This window comes from Osmia lignaria, chromosome 10 (assembly GCF_051020975.1).
Source record: "Osmia lignaria lignaria isolate PbOS001 chromosome 10, iyOsmLign1, whole genome shotgun sequence".
NCBI classification, from domain to species: domain Eukaryota; kingdom Metazoa; phylum Arthropoda; class Insecta; order Hymenoptera; family Megachilidae; genus Osmia; species Osmia lignaria.
Genome location: NC_135041.1, coordinates 11,311,445 through 11,331,604, shown reverse-complemented (window position 1 = coordinate 11,331,604; position 20,160 = coordinate 11,311,445). Strand labels below are relative to the sequence as shown.

Sequence of the window (20,160 nt, the reverse complement as noted above, 5' to 3'; positions counted from 1 at the left end):
AGTAAAAATAACCATGATGAGAAGAAGCTAGCGTGGAAATATTTATAGGTACATATGCTTATAAGGGTTGCTGTTTCTGAATGGGAGTTGGAATCCCTGTGGTGTCATTTCGTCAACACCTTTCACCTTTCGTCGGGCCGATCAGATGTATTCAATTTCAATTGGAATTTCAAATTTTCAATCGAGATGAGAAGTTTGATGAATTATCTTGAAGTCGACCATCAGAGGGTAACTATATGCTAAGGGGTTTGTAGAGTAGTAGTAATATTGTTCATATATTTTGTATTATAAGATTTCATTCTTGTCGGATTGTACACTTTGTATTGATTTTGTACCGAAGGTATTTTGAAGGGCTATTTTCTAAGACACCTGGATTCTAACTACTCCTTTTAAGCGTACCTAAAGGTAGAAAATCTGGGCCCATTTCAGGGTACGTGATTGTGTAGGGTTATCTCTAAGGTTACCAAATTTTATAATAAACAAATTTATATAAGAATATACTTGTAACAGAATAGATCAAAGTAAAGAGTATGACTAAAAATGTTCATTAATCCATCGAAGGATATTCGACAAAATAGACGTTTCTTGGTGTTCGGAGACCATGGAACGGTTTAACAGCGATAACCAGCTTAATTTTCTCCAGCCTTGGTGTGTCGCTATCGGAGTCAATGCTATTACAACCAATACACCGGCTATTGCATTAACGATTCCCGGCGCAATATTGTGCGAACATAAGCTGATCCCGCAGTGTGCAACGAACTGGGATACAGAACCGAATACGTTGATGCAGTTCCAAGGGAATATCTGGGAACCGATGCATGCGTGGAACGAAAGGGTAAAGTTCGCGAGCCATAGGTGGAACGGTTGAGTAGCATCCAGGAACGGCAAGAAGGTCATTAAATAGGTCGAATTCTCGGTGTCTGTTAGTCAGAGAGGAATGGGGAGAGGATTAAATGGCTCGAAACAGCAACCCTAATTTAGATGGCGCGTAGAGAAGATTGCCTCTGACAGGAATGTAAATGTCATTGGATGAGCCAATTATTATAATGATATCTTGGGAAATGAAACCTGTCAATGGTTGTTTTAATACCTTTTTCATGGTACCAGTAACGATAGCTATTTAAATACATGATTAAGGGAGGAATAAGATATTGACCCTTGCTCCTTCTTACTCTCCAGAGGACATCCTCTTGGTTTTTATTTATACAGACACTTTTGTGGCGTTTTATATGATCTTTATTGTGGGAGAAGATTGACTCAGGAAAAATGTATCTCTTTTTCTTTTGGCAATTGTAGCGTTATATTTAGAATTAATTGCCTGCGCCGAATATCAGTATTGTTAAAATTTTAATAGTATATTCTTTACACCCTGTCGTGTATTTATTTTCGTGCCCTTATTTTCAATATTGTCACGTATCCTTTCTAGCTGGATCGAATCACCCGTAGCAAAATTAAATTCATTCGACAAACTTCGACGAACGTGATACAAGTTTCTGATGAAAGTTAGAAATTGAACTTATTAGTGAGAAACTTTTGGAAGATTAACAATTTACTTTCATTTTACTTCCTTCCCGGTATTTTTATCAAAAAGAAACTGTTTACTCTTGTAATTTTCAGACAACAAACATTACATTTTTCTTCATACGAAATATGTACATACGAAATTATTTGTAGGAAGGTTATACAAAAATTTTGTTTAGCAAACAATGTGAAGAATTTTCTTTCACGAAATAGGTCAAGATTTTCTTAGCCATAATGCTTTGACTTTGAAGGATGTTCGACTACTTTTAAGGCTTTTTCCTCTCAAATTCCTGCAGGAAGTAATTTTACCTCGTGCTTCTTATTTGTACTTCCTGGCAATATTCTAAGATATTTCTCTTCAATCCAAAACTATTAAGGAGCCAGGAGCAGTGAGAGGAGCTTATGCTTATTCGTAAGAAGTTTCTTATAATACAAACCAGTAGAAAATAAATGTTATCGTTCGGAAAATTTAAATTCATTCGTAATTCACAGATAAAATGTTAAAAATATATCACTATTTTTTATTATTGTTCTTCACTACCTTTTCCCACAAAATTTCATGTGTAAAAGGCAAAGATTTGGTCTTTTCTTCTCTATCTGAAATTTTTCCAACACACGTGTTGCATCGAAATTATTAAATTTAAAAAAAAAATATGTCAAGTTTCTGTAACTTTATTCAACGCAGTATCGAACTTCCTTAAATGATTTCATAGGTTCACTATTGACGTCTTTAACATTCACTGTTTCTTAACTTTATACGTTTCAGTCGTACACAGTTCTATTGTGATACAAGCTATTCATCGTCTCATAATTACCACGGCGAAGGCTGTCAAAAGGCAGATCTTGAAACCGAGTTACGGATAAAGGAAGTTTCGTAGTTGTGCAGGAAGTCGGTTCACAAGAAGAGAGAACGGAACAGAGAGAGTTATCTGCCGTTTGTTGGCCCATTTCAGCAATAAACCCGAGAAATGTTAAGTCGAATAATAGCTTTTGAGTCTTTGCCATGACTTCTCAGTGGGAGTTAATTGTCGAGCGTTCTTCGCAAAGACAAAGTAACCACGAAACGGTAGCTGTTAGAAGATGCTGAATAAACCGCTTATAGTAGCTTTTGCTGAATTGACCTTCCGTAGTTTATGACTGTTTATTATCCGATTGTATTCGATTCACGTGGATCGTACTGTAACAGTAAACCTTACCACGAAAAACGAATTCCATGCGTGTCGTGTTAGTCTTCAATCTTCTATGACAACATCCATCCCCTACAGCGACGATAAAACACTTTTGAGGAATATTTTATCATCCACTCTGGATCATATTTCCGTCTTTTTATGAACTGCCATCATTTTTTTCTTTTCTTGAATTTATTAGGCTGTTTCCCTTTTACATTTATCTGATTGCGTATGTTTAAAAATTTGTTGAAATTTTGCGAAATTTATGATACGAGAGCACTCGATGTTATAGCTTACAAAATTACAATTTACCCCTGTTTATATTGTTCGAACATTCGATATCATGATCCATGCATCAAATTGAAAAAAAAGAAAGGAATTGAACCTTATTCGATGCAACCATATCCCTATGGACATTTCCCCCCTCGCCTATACTTATGATTTCAATATTAGACACTCGAATGTGAATTTATACGAATACTCGAGGTACTCGAAGTATCGTGAAGTTTCCTTTCTCCATCCTCTTCGAGTGGCTATTCGTATGGTTGAAGTATTGAATACGAGTAACTTTCGTCACAGCATCGCTTTGAATCCATGATGATGTCGACAATATATAATGGAATCCTCCTGGAACGTGTAGTTCAGGATGACCTCGGCAACGAGTTTGTCACTAAGGTAATTTAATTAAGGGTTGTATAATGGAGGTTGCGCTGATTGCTGTCAGCCATCTCTGCTTACTCTTACGAGAGCTTTACCGTTCGGTGCCTTCCTGTCGCGGTTCACAATGGGGGAGAATCGTCGATCGAATTCAATCACTTGTATGGGGTGTTAGAAAAGACTGAGGTCATATTCGTACAGCTTCTTTAAAAAATTAAATAGATTTAAAAAATCGAAGGTTTAAGGAAAAAAATATTTTAAAAATAGTTTACCATTTTACTAGTGCAAAAACCTGAAAATTTCGGGATCGTATAGGGATCTCGAAAGAATAGATGTGAAGAAATATCTGAAACAATTTTACGCTTCCTTTAAGTTATCCTTAAATTTTCATCACACAGACAAGAACACATTTTACTGCAATTTTTACGGGTATTAACTGCTCCGACAAATCGCAAGCTTCTTGGAAACAATAACAGATAACTGAGCTTGCGAATATTTCGCGAGTCGCGAAAATTCAATCGTTAATTTTAATGCTGACATTTGTGTGATAAACAACATTCGAAAGGAAACTGGCCACGTTTATATGTCAAACGACTGGAGTGAAACATCATTCTGCCAAGGGAATTGTATTTACCTTCAAAAGCTTATAAATATTGGCAGATAGAATTTATTTTTGTCGTTTATCTGGCTAGATGCCAGTTAAATATTTACACCTGGAATTAAAAAGGTTTTCGTTGGTCAAACCCGATGTAGCTTCTTTTGTTTGCTACGAGTTAACGGATCCTGACGTGTCCTGGAAACGCCTTCCTTCGAGTTTACCCAGAAGAAAACGAATTTCGTTAAAATTTCCTCATAGAAAAATTGCCTGACAAACTGGACACCCTCGTCGTGTTGGATAAAAATAGAGGCTTTCACGTAAAGCAGATCCCAAAGTGTGATAAATATAATTTAGAATTTAATTTCTATTTTTAAAAATTCCTCGTAAATCTTGAATCTAATGGGACACTTGAGGTGTTAATAATTACGTGGCAAATGGAAAAAGAAGAAAATCGAATGCGCAATGAAAAAGAAACAAAAGATTAAGTGCTGCAACGTGTGGTATGTGCTTACATCTCGGAGACAAAGAAACGAGGTCATGCAGTGTTTGGTCCTCTTGTCGTCGACGACAAAATATGCAACATGAATTCATAATTCAACGGAGTCAGAACGTTTCTTACATCAATTTGTAAATGGATGCAGTAACTCAGTTTCTTTTTCACTTACAAAACTTTTAACGTGTTATTATTGAATTTAACTTAGAATTGATGTTAGGTCCCTTCTGTTGGAGATAAATTAAAAATGAACATTTAATTTCAATTTCATCGTATTCCATTCTTTTACAAGCAAATGTGTACTTTATTTAGGTAACACTTTATTATCCCTTCGATGCATAATTTTCTTAATTTTAACTAAAAAATTATATTTTTCAATTCTTACGAGGGGCAATAATAAGAGTAATAATAACCAAATTTTTTTATACATTGCATCTATGAAAAAAAAAAACATAAATAACTAAATAAATATTTATTCAAATTTTTCCGCATAAACGTTTATACACAAGTGGTGGGGGGTCACAGAACTATAATATATATATTTATGAGGTCTTCTCCCCTACATCGTCATTTTTCTCGGAATTGCCTACGGGGATGGCGGGAACTCGATCATGACCATTTTTCCTGGAAGCCTGATTTAATCGCAAATGTACATTAAAATTATATATTAATTCAAAAATTGATAGAGTAGAAAACGTAATCGTATATTCATTGTACATCCTTTATACCAACATCGAATCATCTGTAAATCGTTCATATAATAATTATTCCTAGAGTAGACGTTTGCTAATTGCCCGCCATATAATTCCCCGCTAGGGAAACCTTGTACTAACTCGCATTTTTAATTTTCCTTTTTCCTAGAAATGCCCGCCTCTCGATTCCAAAATGCAGAGAATTATTGAGAATCTACTGTATCATTATTAATATTCTAAGCTCACTACAGAATGAAAGTTTTACTACTATAAGAGGTGATTTCGGTGGAAATGTCAATTTATCCAAAATAATAGGTTAAGGTTTATACCTCCATATATTCTTCGTTCTTCGATAAATGTTCGCTTCTGTACGATCCATAACGAACGAATCTATACGGGGGATGCGCAGATGCAGTATTTTTAGGACGTATTTTGGGGTTCCACCCCGATATACTCGACTTTTATCATCGACACCGTAGACAGAAAGACAGGATAGTATCGAGAGCCCTCAATTTATAGCGGTTGCACAGCGTGTACTATAAGACGGGAAAGATGGGAAGGGAAACGAAGAAGAAAGCGTTAGGGTGGCGAGGTAAGGGATACCTTATTCGCCTGAAATTTCATCGTCAAATTAACTTCGCTTTTGCTGTTAGTATTGCGTGCCATTGGAATTATCTACGTCATTGAAAGACAATTGTTCAATATACAAGGTGTCTCAAATATATTTAAACAAGTATACAGTAAGTGATTATACTATTACAATAACTTGAAAAGTATTATTTATTATTAGAATTGCTAGTTTAGAATTTCTTAACAATTTTTTCTAAATATAATTACATTGTTACTTTGAATAAACACTTAACTCTTCGTGGGCAAGTTGGGTCGTTTATTTATTTTTCTCAATTAATCCTTTAAACATTTGACTTAAGAATCGAATATATATGAAAATAGAGTCCTTAATAAGTATCCCAGAATTTTTAAAAATTTTTGAAAGTTAAGTACGGTAAAAAAATTAATCGTGGACATAAATGACATAAATTAGTAGAATCAATTATACAGGATCAGAAGTTTGTAAATGAAACAAAGAAGCATCAATTTTTATAGCTTCGCAAAAGACCTCAAGTCATTTGGTCCACTTACTTTTATCCCCCATTGTACATGTTTCTGATCCTAAGTCCCTGATAAGCTTGAAATATCTAAAATTAAAAAATTAATTATTCCTATTCTTAATAATTAGAGTTTCAATATACTTTACTATTTCCTTTCTACCGTAACAGTCAACGTGTTATATATAGACTTTGTTCAATTTGATATAAAATAATTTTGCAGAACACCCATCCCGGATAATTATCGCGCAAAATGTTCTCCGTTATACAAGATCGTGTTAAACTGTTAATGTTAGAGTTTGCCTGGGCATAAGAGGTTCCAAGGGAATCGGTCCTGGCGGACGAACAAGTTAGTCGTCCCGGTTCGATTCTGATTTGGACGTCGTGGCAACAGGAAACGCCGACTCTCGGTTGCCACTGTCAAACTTCGAATTCCGAACTTCGGATTTTGGTGAGCCGTGGTTACCGTTCTACGCTTGCATGTCCTTGCATGTTTCCGCTGGGGCGAATGTCACGTAGTGTTTGCTGTGTATCTTCGAGCCGGGACAGAAACGTCGGCTCCCCTGATTCGTTACATTAACGAACGTCTGTACGCGTTGTTTCTACATACGCGTGCGCTTAATTAGCATATCAATACATATTTCACGATGTAGGGTGAATCACACAGTAACATCATTTGCTTTAGCCATTCTGTTGTTTGTCGCATTTTTTATTCTCCTTATGCGTTCAATAGTTACAAGATAAAGCCTGGTGCGCTCTACACCAAAGCCACTCTGGCTTTGTTTTCTTTTTTGACGAACTAAATTCTGACGGATTCATCAGAACACTCAAATAAATATAATAAATGGCTAAATTTTATATTGGTTATATTTCGTTATATTTATGGAGAAAATGATGCCCTAAAACGAAGTTGAATAAACAAATAGACATTGTGGACCTACTGGTCAGAATAATAATTCGTCAGAAAACGTTTTCATCGGAACCGCAGCCTGATGCATCGCATGGTTGCATGATTGGAACATGTTTACGTGGGTGATCGATGCGAACGAATCTTCGAAGCATATTCAATTGACTCTCGTATTTCGAGCGAACATGGGACGTGGATTCGAGGGGAACCGTTTCTACGTGTACCTCGATATTTTGATGCGGTGGAATGTTGCTTATCGGAACAACGATTACCGGAGCCTCTGATGATTCGTTGCTAACCATTCTCGATTATCGGGACGCGTAATCAGGAATTCTTGCATTCGAGATGTGGAAGCGCGACGCTATTGAAGTAATCACGAAACGGCCCCACAATTAACGATTTATCGAAACGAATTGTTCTGTCTCTTTCCCCTTCATCGTGTATTCTACGCTCTGCGCGGGGATTCGATTAATTAACGTTGATATATTTGCCGAAGCATCATATCAAGAATGGTAAATACAATGTTATTGTTTGACTCGATGTGTATTTAATAATCAATTTTACACAGAGACAAATAATTCCGAATTCTCTAAAGCTCCACTGCTGTTTCGATATTACATAGAAACGTGTTTTTGCGATTTTTCCATTCTTCTTTTTTTTTTAATAAAATTATTTATATCATTTCTGTTAATAACTTGTCGCTGTATTTATTTTATAGAAATTTTTTAAATTCTTTGTTAGAATTCGAATGATTTTAAGGGAAAATCCACAATAAGTCGCGAATTTAATTATTGATCTAATAGGTTAAATTTGAAAATTGTTTATGGAAGACTCGTTCGCGCGTTCGAAATGATTCGATGTGTTCCCGCGATTCGATATTCCATTGATCAGCACCTTGATCGAATGTACTCATCCCCGGAACAGAGATGTCAATGTACTTCTTCCGGTTGCACAACCTGCGCCGTCAGGCGGAGGAGGTACGGAAAAAACGTCAGAAAGGAAGATCGAACCAAAGTGGCCAACGTGGGACCAATTGTACCGACCAATCGCAGCCAACCGCCGGATCCATGCACTGCTGCAACAGGGTCCATCGGGGTCCGAGCAGGCTCTTCGAACGGGCCCCTTTGCAACCCAGTGATTCCCTCGACGAGATTGCCTTTCAGATACCCAGGTAATCACTTTCCGCAATGCATGCTATCTTCTTTATTCGTTCATTTTAAATCAAGCGATACAATTCCTTCCCGCCGTTAAGAAATTTCTAATAACTTATATGTGAGTATAAAATTAGAGCGAGATTCGCTCTAAAGCCAACCCTTGGAACTAAACTAAAACTTTTCATCAACTTATTTTGAAGTGGCAAAAAAGAAAAGTTTTCGGCCATTCATTGAGATTTTGACCCACAATGAATTTTTTCGATAACTTTTACCGTTTGGCCTGTATAAAAGTGAAAGAGTCTAAATGCTTTAGCCCCCTTCTCAAGATTTTTAATCTTAGATACGGGTTGGCTAATAATCACTGTTTACCAAAGTATTTCTAATTATGTTAGGGTTACTATAAAAAGAAATATAAGGTATTTTAGTAAAATTTCTAAGGCTCATTGTTTTATGTTAATAATAATCAACTTGAAAAATAACGACTGCATTTTTCTTGAGGTACAAGATTCTTTTTATAGTATTCGACGAGAAAAATTCAAAAGTATCAGTTTTAACTTTAAGAATCCGTCTGTTCAGAAGTTATGTACATATAAAACTGAACGTTTTTAGCGTACTTTTAAGGTTACTTTGACGTCATAGCGGCGTCTGTCCATAATTTATCCAATGAGCAAAGTCGATGCTTGTAAAAAGATGTACATGCGTAGTAGGTGGCATTTATTTTCACGGAATGACTCAAATGTTTTTATCTATAAATGTGTTTTGTACTTTTCTTTTTACAGCATTTTAATGCTTGTTTCGGCGGACCAATCTGATTATAGATAGAAGTCAATATGGCGTTAAATTAATCTCGAAGGTACATTAAAAACCTTCAGTTTCATATACATATAACTTTTGAACGGAGGGATTCTTGAAGTTGAAACTGTGTTATTGAATTCCTGTCTTCGAATACTATTAGAATATATAAAAAAAAGTCAATAATTTTATCTGTCCTAAAGTAAAGTTCAACCAAAATGGCATAAGAAAAAATTTACATTTGAATGGGTGGCGAGAAAAACGTATGCTGGGATCATCAACTTTTCAGTAGAACAAAAGACTTATTTCGCGTATTGTAAAAGAGTGACCGGACTACAACGTTTTTCCATTTCGTTACATCCCTATGAGAATCGCGCCAACCAAACAGGCAACATTCGACGTTTTTCCACAACTTGTTAACAGGGTGTTAGAAGTTCAACACCAACACCATTCCCACTGAAATTTTTCCACTGAAACAAAAATTTGTGAAAATCCACCATACAATGCTTTTCCTGCCACTCATTCATTTGTTGTTGACACATCTACATTTTGTATAAAAGGGAAAATCGCACGTAATGTGCATAAGTATACGATGATTATTTTTGCACGTACGATGAACTGTTAGTAACAGAGTGTTCGACATTTTTTTGTTCAAGGAGAAGTATATAATAATGCTTTTCTTTTGGAGGATGGAAAGGTTGAAGTAAAGTGTTGCTCGAGATCCGAAAGGATGTTTTCTCACAAAACAACGAGGCGCAAAATGAAACGGCGCTTTTTAATAGCCTTTCAGTCAAAGAGACGGAGACACGGGGAAAAGTAAAGGCATTTTAAGAGAGATATTATTCTGTGAAATATTCGTCGTGATTTCTTCAACCGAAATTGGTCACTTTCCCCTTATTTCTTCAAGCGAAAGAAACATACTTCAACTAATGTCACGTATTTGTGACTTCAGTATTGAGGGTGTTCGACACAATTAGGACAAGGTATAGCTCCAAAACAAAAAAAGAGAGAAAAGATGTCATGAGAAAAAATTAATCATGTGATACGTAGCTCGGCACCAGAAGTGAACACGTTTTAACCCTTTCGGTCACGATTTCTTTTTTTATAACATATTTTTTATCTTTTACAGTTTTAAAGCTATAACTTTTCTCCATTGCACAGGACATCCTGTGCAAAGTTTTACATCATCTTCAAAAAACTATCATAAACATCTTAATGAACTTTACCATGAGGAAATTGCTATAAGATCGAGCCGCGCTCAGCGTACAATAAACGTTTTCATTATTTACCCAAGAGTATCTTAAAGCCATTTATCAAGCATGTTCTCAAGGCAAATTGTTGTTCCTCTTTACTCATCAAATACCTACAGTCGCCTAATGGATTCATCGTCCTTCCTTCATAAATTATGAATGTTACTCTCTTGTGCTCGATAGCGAGCTCCTATGGAACATACTGGAGGGCATCGGGGAAGGGGGGATGCAATCTTGAAGCTTGCATTTTTATGGACGAATCCAGGACACTTACCGTCTAGATTTTATATCTCTGTCCCGACGTTCACGTTGGCTGAGAAGTTTAAGGCGATATGGGAATGCACAGTTACGCCGTTCGCTGTAAAAGGGTCAAAGGTCTGGATGAAACAATTTGAAAAAGCAAACTTGATTTCGTTGGAGCTTTCCCGTATCGCGAAACGGCTTCCTAGAATGGGTGAAAGTTTCGTTAATTGTCGAGAGTGGGTATACGTTGCTCTTTACCTCGAAAATGAGGATTTCGTTTAAGGATCGATCTAGCGTACGTGGAACTCGTTCGAAAAATGTTGTACTAGAAAAAGGAAATAAAGTAGGTGGAACACCCACGCGTATCTTCGAGTTCGTTCAATTTCATAATAGAATGTTGGAGTATCAAGTTTAGGCAAAAAAATTCGTCAAAACTTTAAATGAACCGATTCTTATAGGAAAGAGCGGGTGTAACTCGAGTTTAAGGGGGTGAAATCACCTTCCAATGTTCTAATTTGGAAATGGTTGAAGATGGGAGAAAATATTAGACTGATAACTTATTATTTTCTACGGAATTATTTATTAAAATTCTATAAATTGCAATTTAAATAAGTGCTATTACAAATTAAAATTTTTCTGCATAATTTTCTTGTTATTTTGTAATGGAATTTTGCACATTTTGAAGAAAAATGTCCTAACAAATTTTGAATTTAATTGCCAATTTAATATTTTAACAAGAATGAAATTCTTTTTGACATATTAAAATTAATTGTAAAAAAATTATGGAGGAGGGCTCGTTGGATCTACTAATTAGAAAATATTGAAAATATATTATTTTATTCGAGAAATAAGGAATATTGTAACAGTTTGTTTTGCAACTTCTAATCCCATGGGTTGTTGAGCGATGACATCTGACTTTGCTCGTATAGAGTTAAATGTGCTCGAACTTCGTGAAAGTTGTCGGTATTCTCGCTGGATTAATCGTATTTCCGTGACTTCGACGAGTGAAAGAAGTGTTCTAATTAAAGAGCATCTTATAGGTAAAGAAAGGGCGGGGCATCGTGGCTTGTCATGATTTAGCATCGAAAAGGTTGGACGACGGTAAAAGAAGATATTGGATCTTGTTCGCAGATGACAGCCCTTTCATGTTGCTCCCGTGAAATGGATATCTGGCCTGTGAATTTCGAAGATCAAACAAACCAACGAATAATATTTTAATTTCAGATTACCCGCTTTTTTGTGATCCGTAGCTTTAGAGAGCTCTTAATCTTTCCACTGAAACTGTTTGTTAAAATGAGACGTTTCTGAGTGTTCTGGGTAAAATGTTTACGTTCATCTCGTTTCTATAGAAATATTGAAAAATTATGATCTAAATTCTATGAAATAAAATACTTGATATTGATAGATTGAATGCTAAGTTGAATGCGAAATTTAAATACTCGTTTGCCTCAGAATAAAGACTATTTGTAGAAGTATATTAGTTCAATGAAGTTATCAAACATTTGTACACTCACGTCATATTCTATGTTTAGAAAACGTTTCTGGATAGTCGACGTAATAGTAGAAATGCGCTCTAATGAGGATCGTAAAAGTAAGAAGGCCCTCGTGTAAACCGATCATTCACACACCCCTTTAGCAAAGCGGATCCATATTGCACGTCAAATTGATATCCTTCGACGAGGATGCTTCGATCAATGGCTCCCATCAATCTTTGTCATTATAAAGACTTAATACCTACGAACTTGGAAAATCTTTGCAAGGATTTCTATTAATATTCCATTTGATGGAACTACCATTTGAAAAATTTGAAAAATTGATTAAATATTAAACTTTATTTTGGTGCTAATAAATGTCCAGTCCTAACATGTAGGACAAAAGGTGATAATACTCTCATTATCTTCCATTATCTTATCACTAAAATATATTTTCGTTTTTTACCCCTAAACCATATAAAAATGTCAATAAATCGTCAAAGGCAACGATCAATTATCCGCTTCAGCCGTTTGTGCAAATCGATCGAGCAGGACAGATGGGTGTCCTGACAGTGAAAAATAATGAGTTTTCTAGTGGTCGGACGACAGGAAACGAGAATGATCCTTCGTTCGTATCACGATGACGTTTCTCGTTCACGTATGACGCCCTCGGCAATTCGAAATAACTGTCTCGTGTACATACATGTAGCCTATAAACGAAGGGTATCCGTTCCCACGAAGCCGAAGATTCGGAGATCCTGAACCACTTGTCACACCCTCGCGACAGTTCGCTACCTCACCCTAGATACGGCAGTAATGAAGTAGGCATCGAAGATAAGATCGGTAGATAAAATTGTCTCGAAGATTTATATCTGATGAAAAAGCTCTTTGTTATTTATCGATTCCAATTAGGCTGGAATTTACGTGTTATCCGTTATTTATAGAAAAGTACTTCGGGGAGTGAGAAGGGAATATTATTAATAGCCTCTTCAAATTAATGATGCGGATAGGATTGGATTATTTAACTGTCTAATTAACGGTGAAAGATAGTTTGATAAATTCTTACTGAGATTTTGATAAGAATGCGATGAAATGAATGGAAAATGGAGATTGGGTTCTCTCAATACCGAAAAGATTTACGATAACGTAAATTGTAATAATATAATACAGTATTTATCGTTCTTAACAAATTAAGCTTAAATTTAAAAAAAAATCCTGAAAATTTCATATAACCATTATATCGTTTATTGAAAATATGATTGTTAGTTACTTGTACCATTTAAAAGTTATAATTTTGGGTTTATTTTAAAGTATATAAATTTTGCCAGTTTTTTAAATATAAAACAGAGTTATTTATTTTTAATTAGCACTTTCAGACGATACGTGTAACAATTCAGTGCAAAACTGCAATGGGATGATTTTTATTAAACAGGGTTATCATTCAAAGTAATATACTTTTGTATCCTTAGCTCTTAAACGATGAAGAAAAATATTTTTTGTAAGTTTAATTTATAAACATTTATATGGAAAAAGGAAAAGTGTTTTAAGTATAACATATACGTCACAATAAATTCACAAATGGAATGTATTTTTGATTGTGTTTATTGCTACAGTAGAAAAAGCCATGTGTAGCTAGGCACATTACAATTACAATTACACTTAGTATACGATCATTATATTTTTCAAATTAAATTCTCCATTTATCACCTCGCGTAAGTAGTATAATTTTAAACTCAACGTACAGTAAAAATAGCGTTTGATCAGAGCGAAGCACACAAGTGCGTGTGGATTTTGCCGTATAGGGGGCAGCTGCTTACATTTCGGAGTTGCGAAACGTACGGTGCTGCCTTTATCGAGTAAAACAGTGGTTGTTCACCGAACTAAAGGCTACTTTTTAACGCGAGACAAGTTGAACCGCTAGAGCGCTGCCTCTCCAAGGATTGGCAGGGTAGTTTTTGTCGTCGAAAGGGAAAGGAACGGGGGTAGAAAAAGAAATAAGGCAGGAAGGGAAGAAGCGACGCAATGAAAAAGGAAATAAAAGAGAAAAATGGTAAAGGAAGAGAACAGATGAGAACACCTTCCTCTAATGCTCTCTTCTACGCTAACGAAAGTCTCCTCCTCTCGTTCTCTTTTAGATACTGCAGCCGCCGTCGCTTCAAAAGCTAATGCAGCGGAAGTAGACTTTCAACTATATTACCCCCTAATCGCATCGACGCGACGTTCCGCTTTGCACGTCGCTGCGCGTAATTTCGGACTGGATTCTCGATTTACAGGCTACCTTTACTTCGTTGCAACTCAGATCTTACCGTCGACCTTCTTGCCCTTTCGAAGTCACTCAGAGAACTTCGTTCCATTGAAATTTCCGTCCTGGCTCGATGCCAACAAACGGACCACGACGACTTGTTAGAAACACATGTTCTTTGAGATAATCCTTTTAAATGTTACCGTCCTTAACATCAGTAACTGGACGATTAGGTGAAATTTTCTACCGAGAAATGTGAGGTGGTATGTGACATACTCGATTTTCTTTAATCCATATCTTCAATATTTCTTAACTGGTGGGTTTCACGAGCCCCGATCCTCATCTTTTTAAGGTAAATGTCATTATATTATGGGAAACGCGTTTAAAAAATTAACAATTAATTAATTGAATAAGGCACATATTTAGTGATAGTATTTTACGTACTATTCGATTCAATCGCTAGGATAGATAGTGAAAATTAAATCAGGACGCTTCAATGAAATTAATATAAAGCAACGAATGAGAAATAGAGTCATTCGTTTCAGTTCGCGTCGGTTCGTTCTTCACGTTGGATTTTATTCCGCCTTCCATGCGCATTCGTCTAGCGTTATTGTATTCTTCGAGCAGGAGAACGAGGTTCGCGGTAAAGGTCATCCTCTCGAACGAAATTATCTTGAAACGGATTGACTATTCCCTTGGATAAAGCGATTTACAAGCTAGAAGCAGTCGGGGCTGTTACTGTGAGCATCGTGAAACAGGAGGATCTTCATTTGTTACCGGGAATAACAGAAGACGTAAATTGTTCGCGTTAAAGTGGCAGTGGAACTTACGATCTTTCTTCTCCGTGATTCGTTCCTGTCCCGGTATGTTTTGACATTTCTTCTTGTTACTATAATCTGATTTACGTGGAAAAATGCTGGAAACAATGATGAAATTGCGTTCTTTGAAACAAGTGTAAGCAGAGCTTCGAACTCTCCGGGGGTAGTTCGTGTAGGAACGCAGATATTGCGTGATAAAAGGAGAAACTGTTGCGAGAAAAGCATTGTGGCTAACATTGCAGAGAAATACCGTATTTTGCATATTTTATTATTCATACGCTGTACTGTGCAGTTGTAAAAAGATTTTTATGGTTTAATTGGGAAACTGAATTTCATTTGTTTAAAAACGTAACCTTTAGATGGAATGAGCTACGTTAAGTTTGGCATTTGTAATTTCAATTAAAAAATTCATAAAAAGTATTTTTTAAATGTATATTCAACGAGGTAACAACTGACAACAATAACATCTCTTAGAATAGAACTTAAACGTCCAATTATTCTTGAGATGTAATTTCCTCTTCTTTCGTGTAAAAAAAGAAGCAGTACAGGAAGAAGGAAATGTTAGTTAAACTAACTGTCCGTTTAACCTGAAGTTTATTTTACGATTAGTAGATCAGTAAAAAAAAAAACAAATGTCAGCGTGGAAAGCATGCCAGAACATTTCGTATATTTTTATCGTATTCACTTTAATCTAAACTCGAGGAAAGAAAAAGAAACAGAGAATCCAGGCAATCTTGATGGAGTAGAAAGGTATCAAAAAGGTAACATTATACAGAGATCGGTTTACCGAAATAGAAAGGCTAGGAAAATTGTTCTGAAAATCTTTGGGTTTACGGGTTCCATTATGGTAAGACTTTCACTGCTCTAGTGAAAATGGCAGTCGGTAGTTCAATTGTAATAAGACTATTGAAACACTAATTATTGAGCATACGGTTAGTGATTTGTCAAATTCAAGATTTTAGTTCGGTATCTTATATTATTTGTAAAATATAACATTAATGTTATCCAAAGTTTTAACACTTAACTGGTGAGCTGAAGTCTGACATACCCGAATTATTTTATTTATCCAACTTATTCAAAAAATATCCTATAAAAAAAAAATAAAACAAACATTTGATTGTTATTTGTTTAAGAATTGTATCGTTCCTCTGAAACCACCCCACAGGTTAAGGGTTGACGTAATTTTGAATAAAATATTTAATGAACAATGTATTTCTATACCAAAATCCCGGAAAAATGGACTAAATTACGAGGAAAGAATGAAAAGAAAGGTTATTCTACTACTTTCACACTTTTCCAGATATTCTTCAAAATGAAACATAAAAATAAGAGAACGTAAAATAAATGACACGTATAATACGATAATTCAGAAACAAAGTCCATGCTCGAAGCTGTCCGTAGAACCATTTTTCTTTCCATCCTTTAACCACGAGCGTCTTTCACAATACCCTAGTTCGATGCAGAATACCTTAACAGGAATACACGTAGCGCTTTCCTCATTTCCATATTTCAAAGATCATCTCTTCTCGTTCGTTTAGTATCCCTGAGAGGTATAATACATGTATATATGCATGCATAAGTATAACAGTGAATAGTTAAGCAAAGACTTGCTGCGATGTGCAATTGTTTGAAATTCTCTTAGAGAACAAATATTTGAATTACTAAACTGTGATGAGTTTCTATAATCACGATAAGTTACCATAGTCACATCGAACGTTTAAACTATATAAAATTCGGGTACGCGAGCCTCGAGTCAGGTCAGGCAGGACCCCGAAAGCTCATCCATCACCTAAATTTATTCGAGTACTTGTAATTTCGGGACCCCAATTCGACTTGAAACTCGAAACTCAAAAATTAATAATTCACATTAAGCAAGGCACATCGCGATAAGGCATTAAAAATTACGTTCTTCTCGCGGTTGTAATTTAACCTTTGCCCTATAATACCGAATCATATTCCTGAAGCAACTTACACTTCAAACGTGTTAAATATGGCTAGTGCTTTCAGTAGGATTAAATTATAATTTGCTCAGTCAAGGATCGTTGAATACCATATATGCACGATATTTCAATTTTCTTAATTTGTTTTAAAATTCAAGCAACGAATAATTATCTCCGACTGACTCAAGTTTAAAAAAAATCATAACAGAAGGGGTTAAGTACGTCCGTAACTCCGCAAGTCCGCAAATAAGTCTGTCGAAACGAAAGGGTTAAGGAAGTAAAATAAATCTACTTAGGGTTCAAATGGTAAGGTGTCCGATGACTTAGAAAAAGAACCGTCCATCCACACCCCCAAATGATCAAAACCGCGATCGTAGATGATGAAAGACATTCGGCAGAGTATGATATGACACAAGAGGAACGCGTGCCAGTCGCCAGTCCGGCGATTTATTATTTTTCATCCGCTTTTCTTTCGTTCGTACCTTGTTTATTAGGCGCGTGGACGGGGGTAGTCGGTAGCTGATCCACGCACGAGAAGCTTGCCTCCTTCCTCGAGGAGGTAGTGTATAGGACCAGTCGACGAAGGAGGGAGACGAAGGTGGGAGATTGTACGAGTATGCGCGTAGCTTATCAGCTCGGCTCGCTCGCCGGAAGCTTGAGGGTGAACCCGCTAGTCGGCGCTAGGCCAGGCCACGCGAAGCGCCTTGTGTTTGCGGAGCTTGCTGAGAGGAGCTGCCAGCGCGGCAACCTCTCGATGCCTCTACGGCGGGCTAATGAAACCTCGAGAGCACCGCGATTCCGCTTGAAACTGCCCGCTGACTCGCGACACGCAAGACGTTCCAAAAGATGCGCTACCTAAAGAGAAAATCTCGTTGTCTCGATCCGAAGAGGGAAACATCGTGAACCGGAAGGGCCGTGATCGAGCGACTGACCGCAAACGTGTTGGCCAACATTAGTCGCTGAACCTTATACTCGGCGTTCGAACGGTTCCTATTCAACGAAGAGAATACGTTTCCCTTCTCCGTTAAATTCGTAGTTTTTAATTGATCAAAAAATCGAACGCGGACAGTGCGACGAGCAGAGTGAAATTCTAAGGAACCAAAGTTTTCGATTACGATCGACGAGCTTGCGGCGGGACCAAGAGAACCGAACGACCCGTCCTCGAATGTCAAGCTGGTGAACGAGTAATCGTATAAGAAGATTCGTAAAAATCAACATATCAAGTAGTAAGAATCGAATGTGAAGCGAGAGGAGTGTTAAATCCCTCGATGAATCGGTTCTCTCCCAGTAATCCGTGGCCTTGCAACGGGAGCATGCGACAGATTGCTTGTTTTCTTATTTTTCTGGTGCCCTTGTACGACGTCTTTCTTCCGGCAGTCTTCGTGGTTCCCTTTAACCTCGTTACGATCATCTCCTCAGGCATACTAACGAAATACGAAAAATTCGATTAGAAGGGAGAGAGAGAGAGAGGGAGAAAGAAGAAAAGAATAGTTGTTGACGAAGGGATGTAACTAACTTAACAAGGTCGAACAAGTGTGAGGGTTGCGAGGAAAAGGGGTACGGGAAGGTCTTGGAAGAAAACGAGGAAAACTACCGGAGACGGTGGATCAACGATGAAATAAAATCGCCATCGTTTTCCATTCTATTTAACGATATTATCGAGCACGCTGGTTGGCGGGTCCAAAAACGTAGAGTATTTTTAATACGTGTACAGACACACACACATACACGGGCACACATGTATCTACGTACCGTGTCCAGGTGGCTGGTAATTAAGTGTAGGGTTAATAATCGACGTTTAACCGTTTAACGTGCCGAAGGGTGAAAGTTGAAACGTGGTCCAATTAATAAACGATTTAACGTCGTGGTCCAACTAAATAGTGACTTTTTAAATTAATCCTACCATTCGTGGAGATTTGAGAGCGTAATCGGTGCCCACGTTACTTTTTTTACGAATTCATTCGAAAGTTCCGTGCTCGTAGTGGATATCCTTTGATCATTAACCGTTCAGTGTTGACTCTAAGTTCCGTGAACGAGTGTAATTCGTACCTCGCCGTGAAACAATCGTGTTCGCTGTATTTTCGAACGATCGATAGAGAAAGTATATCAATATTATTTTAGTTTCAACGAAGAAATGAACCTTGCAACGTTGTGACACTAGTGAAAGAGAGTGTTGTTGATCAGCCATTGGGGAAGATTTTCAGGATGTGTCATAGAACAAGACACTAGCTATGACGACTTCGAGCAGATACAGCAGTTATAACTGTCTTACCAGCTGGGACAGCTACGACAGAATACCAAGGTAGAGAAATAAATTATACGAGACCGAATTTTCCATTATGGGATTAGATGGTTTTAAGCTGGCCTTGCTTTTAAACGTGATTCATGATTTACGCTCGCTATTATTCTCCGATACTTGTCCCCGGTATCGATCAATTATTAAGTCAAAATCGGCGAGAAGCTGTTTCTACCGAGAAATTAGGATTTTCCGATCGATGAATTCATAGTTTTTTTTTTTACACTTAATTTGAAACTGTTATATTTAACACTGATTAAGGATTCTTGATAGACTTCGTGGTTAAAAGTAAAGAGTATACAATTTTAGCATAAAAATAAATAAATATTTTTTCCACCCGTAACGAAACTAACTTTCCCTTTTGAATTTGGCTTACACCTTGAAGTCTCCTCTAGGCTCCCATACTTTTTTCTGTTAAATACTTCTCAATGTTTTAAATCGAGGTTTAGAAGAAAACATGACAGTTGAATTTCGTATAGAAATGTCTAAATGAAGCAATCACCTGAAATGGAGAAGTCGGTGGGAGAAAAAGCCATTTCCAATTTATTTTTATGGAGAGGTGTATACTTTTACTAGCAAGTTCATCAGTTTTTTCTCCTGTCGTATCATAATTTCTTATCGTCGAGGCACACCTGATCCAAACGTATCTCTTTAATTTTTTGGGGGGGGATCAAGAATGTAAATTCGTTTCTACATATTCTGGCATCGTTCAGTTTTTATCGGTTACACTCCTGTATCCGGTGCAATATTTAAATAGGATTACTTTTTGCCAGGAAGCAGTGGTAATTCAATTATAAAACAATCTGGTTC

The 20,160-nt window shown here is 36.7% G+C and overlaps 1 protein-coding gene across 6 annotated transcripts in view; it reads left to right on the top strand.

Moving 5' to 3' along the window:
* The window catches only part of SLO2 (slowpoke 2), a 141,180-nt gene that overhangs the window by 54,466 nt on the left and 66,554 nt on the right, over positions 1–20,160 (top strand). For 4 of the 6 annotated variants that reach the window (XM_076690733.1, XM_076690732.1, XM_076690734.1 and 1 more), the window contains exon 2: positions 8,068–8,314. The exons of 1 other annotated variant lie outside the window; for it this stretch is intronic. In XM_076690733.1, the coding sequence (XP_076546848.1) occupies positions 8,068–8,314 (247 nt within the window). Of the gene's footprint in view, positions 1–8,067; positions 8,315–17,743; positions 19,357–20,160 lie in introns of those variants that run through there. One more of the 6 variants, XM_076690736.1, reaches the window with a different exon arrangement.